The following is a 4,679-nucleotide window of genomic DNA, read 5'->3' on the forward strand; positions in this document are numbered from 1 at the left end:
GGTTATAACTTAATTTGTATTGTCATTTGCCAACTCATCAACAAAATTCCATTAATAAAATCTACATGTAATCAACTTTCTCTCCCATTCTCTCGGTCTTTTTATTTTTATTTTTTTAATTACAGTCAAATTAATGATACTTGAGTAAGTTTATACAATATATATATATACACACGTATTTCAACTAATTTAAGATCCATTTAATCTAATACTCTGAAATTGCAAAATTAATTATCACCTGAGTTCTAACTTGCATTTCGCGAGATTATCCAACTATAAAATCAACCCCTTGCTGCATTTATTTCAACATTATAAATAATTTTTCAATGACATCAGAAAATAGAACAGCAATTAAGCCCTTTTTATAATTGATCGTAAACAACTAGTATATGGGAAGACCTAGATCGGTTTTCGGTCCATCAATCTTTTTTCTTTATTTATTTAGGGTTGATTAATTGACGGAACTATCATCGGTAGATGACAAGCGCGCGTTTGATATAATATAAAATTCCCAATAAACAGTACAAAAAGCTGATTAATGAAGGAAACTGGGTGCTTCTTAGTTTTCTCATATTTGGATTAACCAAAAGGAAAATCTTTAAGAGATGGTAAGAGCTCCATTCTATGACAAAAATGGACTGAAGAAAGGTGCATGGAGTAGAGAAGAAGACGAGATGTTAAGAGCTTATGTTCACAGATATGGTCATTCTAATTGGCGTCAACTCCCCAAGTTTGCAGGTATTATTTGTAAAGGTTGAAACATATCCAATTTATCTCTTAATAAATGTTAAATGTCTAACACTGCGTCGTGCCAAAAGTTTAATTCAATAAAAATTAATACCAATTATACGATAATGGTGATGATGTAGTACTAGTTAATTATTTTCAGTTCCACTTTTATGATTGATATCAATAAATTAAATATCTGTGATTGATAGGTCTTGAACCTCAGTTAACTAGTGATTTCATGTTAATGAATCTTCTGGGTGGTTTTGTTTCAGGTTTAGCAAGGTGTGGAAAAAGTTGTAGACTTCGTTGGTTGAACTACTTGAGACCAAATCTAAAACACGGCAACTACACCCCAGAAGAAGAACAAATAATCATCAAATTACACCAAAAATTTGGAAATAAGTACGTATAAATTTGGAATTTTGATAATTTATTCAAAAGTTATAATACCTATAATTTATTTATTTTATATGAATTTCTAATTTTCTATGCATATAGTTGATCTATCTAATTGACTTGAAATCTATCAAACAATCATAAATTAGACTTATTATTTCTTCTTTTTTTTTTCTCGTCTTGTACATTTTTTTGTTATATACGGTGTGATTCAACTTGAAAAATGAATGATATTTTAATCATTTGGAAGCTAATAAATACCCAATTTTAATTTAATGTAAGTTCAGCTATTAGTCATTAGTCATTGATTAATTATGAGTATATTTAGATATAAGTTTAGAAATGTTTATGTAAAAAAAAATTATGAAAAAATACTCTTTATTTATGTCATCTTTGAGATAAGTAATATATATAGAGTTTGATATGCACTTTTAATTTCTTTCCCACTAAATATCAATGTCATATAGTATCTGAAATTTTAGTGTCTCTGACTTTATAGATGGTCCTTGATTGCTGAAAAACTGCCTGGAAGAACGGACAATGAGGTAAAGAACTATTGGCATAGCCACCTGAAAAAGAACAAAGAAATCACAATATCTATGCCCGGTGATAGTCTTGAAGGAAATTTAAATGAGACTCATCAATCTGAAAAATCTGAATGCCATGGTGAAGATGTTGGTAATAATGGCTTTCCTCATATTTTAGAAAGCTCATTGGCTATGTCCACGGAAAAATCATCAGAAGACAACTATTCCCTCACCTCTAATGTTGCACTATCAACCATAGACAACTTCTTAGCAAAAGAAGATAGTGTTCCTCCATTGGCCTCATACGAAGAATTCAGCGGCGATTTTTGGACTGAACCATTCCTCGTACAAGATACATATATAGATGATATATGCAGTGGTGAAGACATAGCATTATTAGTTCCAAACTTCGATGGTACTTTTTTGTTGTAGAAATTTGTTGCAGAAATTGGTGTGTCCCATACATATTGTTCCTCGTGAGAAAGATCATTCAGCGCACAATAATAAGTAGACCGATTTTGGTTTAATTTTTGCATAGGTGTTTGTTTTATTCTCGTATTTTCGTTCTCAAACCGTTGGTTAAATGTCAATTGAATTGAGCAAGCATTTCCGTGTGAATGGGATTAATATTACTGATGTAAAGATGAGAACTATATCTTATCATTATAATTATTCTCTTCCCATCTATTTTTTTCTTTATAATTATATTATTTATATGAAATATTACTGATATTAATGATTGATTTCTGTTAAAAACTCTCACTGACCATCTTTAGTAAAGTTATTTTTTCAATCACATATTTTTCACTTATAGGATTCAAACCAAAACTTTACTTAAATTTAATTTAATATTATTTAGACTAATGACTTATTGTATTTTTTTCATATCATTTTTTCTTTTACGATTTAGGATTTTTTTTAATAATTTGTATTAAGAGATGTAAAAAATATTTTTGATTTCGTATAAAAATAATTATACAATTTATTAATATATCATTTATAATTCATATTAACTAGATTCTCTCTCCCATTTATTTATATATATATATATATATATATATTATTTTTTTCACTCTAAAGTAAATAGTTAATCATATATACTTTTTTTTTGTTAGAGCTAATCATATAAACATGATCTAACATCTAGCTTGCATTACATATTTAATTTCTTTTTTCATTCTATAAGATAAATTTGAGCTCATCTATATTCTTTTTATATTTTTTTCTCTCAAGTAAATAGTTACTCATATAAATATTTTTTGTTACATTTAATCATATAAACATGGTCCAACATCTAGCTTGCATTACATATTTAATTTCCTTTTTCATTCTATAAGACAAATTTGAGAGTGGTTTTTTTTCTCTCCATATATATATGTGAGACTAGTTTTTTTAATCATAAGAATTACTGTACTAACATCTTGTTACAAGTGGAAAAAGTATGCATAATTTTCTGCAAATATTTTTTTGCAAGAAAATTTGCAAAAAAATAACATTTTTCTAGTAGTGGAACTAAAGGGACGGAAACCCTTCACGTAAAAAAGGAAAGATAAATAAATCTTATGCATATCTTCTTTTGTATTTAACATTACCTTTTGTTCTCATCCGTTCGACTTAAATAGTTTACTATCCTTTTTTATGAAATGAAACTTTTTTTCTCTCTCATGAATACATATTACTTTTTGATTAACAATTTTAAAATAATGTGTGGACCATAATAATGAACAAAAGAAAACTTTTTTTTTATAAGTGAAATGAGACTCTTAAACATTTGTAAATATGCATCAATAATCATCATTCATTCAATAATGAGAAGGAGAAATCACATAATAATAATATGAATAAAAAATTCCAATCCCAAGTTATGACACTTAATATAATGAGATTGTGCTTAGAATTATTAATTTTGAATGACATTTAAGAAGAGTTTGGAGCACAAAATTTTTTCTTTTTTAAAAGTTTGACATCAAGAATGTTAATTGTTTACATTTGATTTGTTATTTTAAAAATAACATTCATAAAGAACATTATTTTGCATGAATTTCTCACAATTATTCCCATAAAAGATGTGAGAAACTAATTTTTCCGATGCAAAGATAAAGTTTTTATTTGGTAAAAATATTATATTATATTTCTTTACTTATTTAATACGGTAAAAATCATTGATTCAATAGTAATATTTAAAACATTCTCATAAATATTTATGATCTACTAAAAATTTATTATTCTCGGGAATCATAATTCATAAACCTTAAACCATAAAGTTAAAAATAAAAACAATTTGTTGTGTACCGAGTGTCTCTTTAATTAATGCCTCTAGCCCTCTACACACGCATGCGTGTATACACCGTAGTCAATTCTACCTTATTCATGAAGGAGAGTTAACAAATGCAATCAAAGAGAAGAAAGAACCAACATGAAGGCATAAGGGAGTTTGTGGAATGCGATAGGAGGATGCACTCACATGGTGATGAGATGGACAATTTGTCTTTAGGGATGACTTGGGTTTTTTTTTTCTTCCTTCCTTGTCTCCTCTTTTTCATTTACTATCTCTAGTCCTTATTATAGGATTCAAATTTCCAAGTATTAATATTTATAAAAAAAAACCCTTATTATATGTATTTGTTGAGTTCAACAAGGAAAATTCATCTAAATTATGTCTCATTAATACAAATAGTCTCATTATCTAGTCTTTGAATACAAAAACTTTGAAAACATATATTGAGTGTCACATTAATTTAGTAGTAGTTTTGGAAAGAGATGAAAATTTAAGACATATTTATTGATCTTAACCAAAAAAAAAATATTTTTTCAATCTTGATAAATTAGTTATTTGAAATCTATAATAAGGATTTGACATTTGAGTAGGGATGGCAACGGGACGAGGCGGGTACGGTTTCATGATACCCGTCCCCGTCTCCGCAAGTTAAACTCATCCTCATCCCCGTCTCCATACCCGTCGGGTATAGATTTTCATTCTAATCTCCGTCCCCGTCGGGTATCGGGTATACCCGTACCCATACCTGT

At 28.1% G+C, this 4,679-nt stretch overlaps 1 protein-coding gene across 1 annotated transcript; it reads left to right on the forward strand.

Moving 5' to 3' along the window:
• The first annotated feature begins 386 nt into the window (after positions 1–386).
• Positions 387–2,321, forward strand: LOC109799240 (transcription factor MYB14). Its single transcript, XM_020359791.2, has 3 exons — positions 387–738; positions 1,002–1,131; positions 1,625–2,321. The coding sequence occupies exons 1-3, from the start codon at positions 606–608 to the stop codon at positions 2,082–2,084; spliced, it is 723 nt and encodes a 240-aa protein (XP_020215380.2). The 5' UTR covers positions 387–605; the 3' UTR covers positions 2,085–2,321.
• The last annotated feature ends 2,358 nt before the right edge of the window (positions 2,322–4,679 follow it).

This window comes from Cajanus cajan, chromosome 8, assembly GCF_000230855.2.
Source record: "Cajanus cajan strain Asha chromosome 8, NIPB_CcT2T_4, whole genome shotgun sequence".
Lineage (NCBI taxonomy): Eukaryota > Viridiplantae > Streptophyta > Magnoliopsida > Fabales > Fabaceae > Cajanus > Cajanus cajan.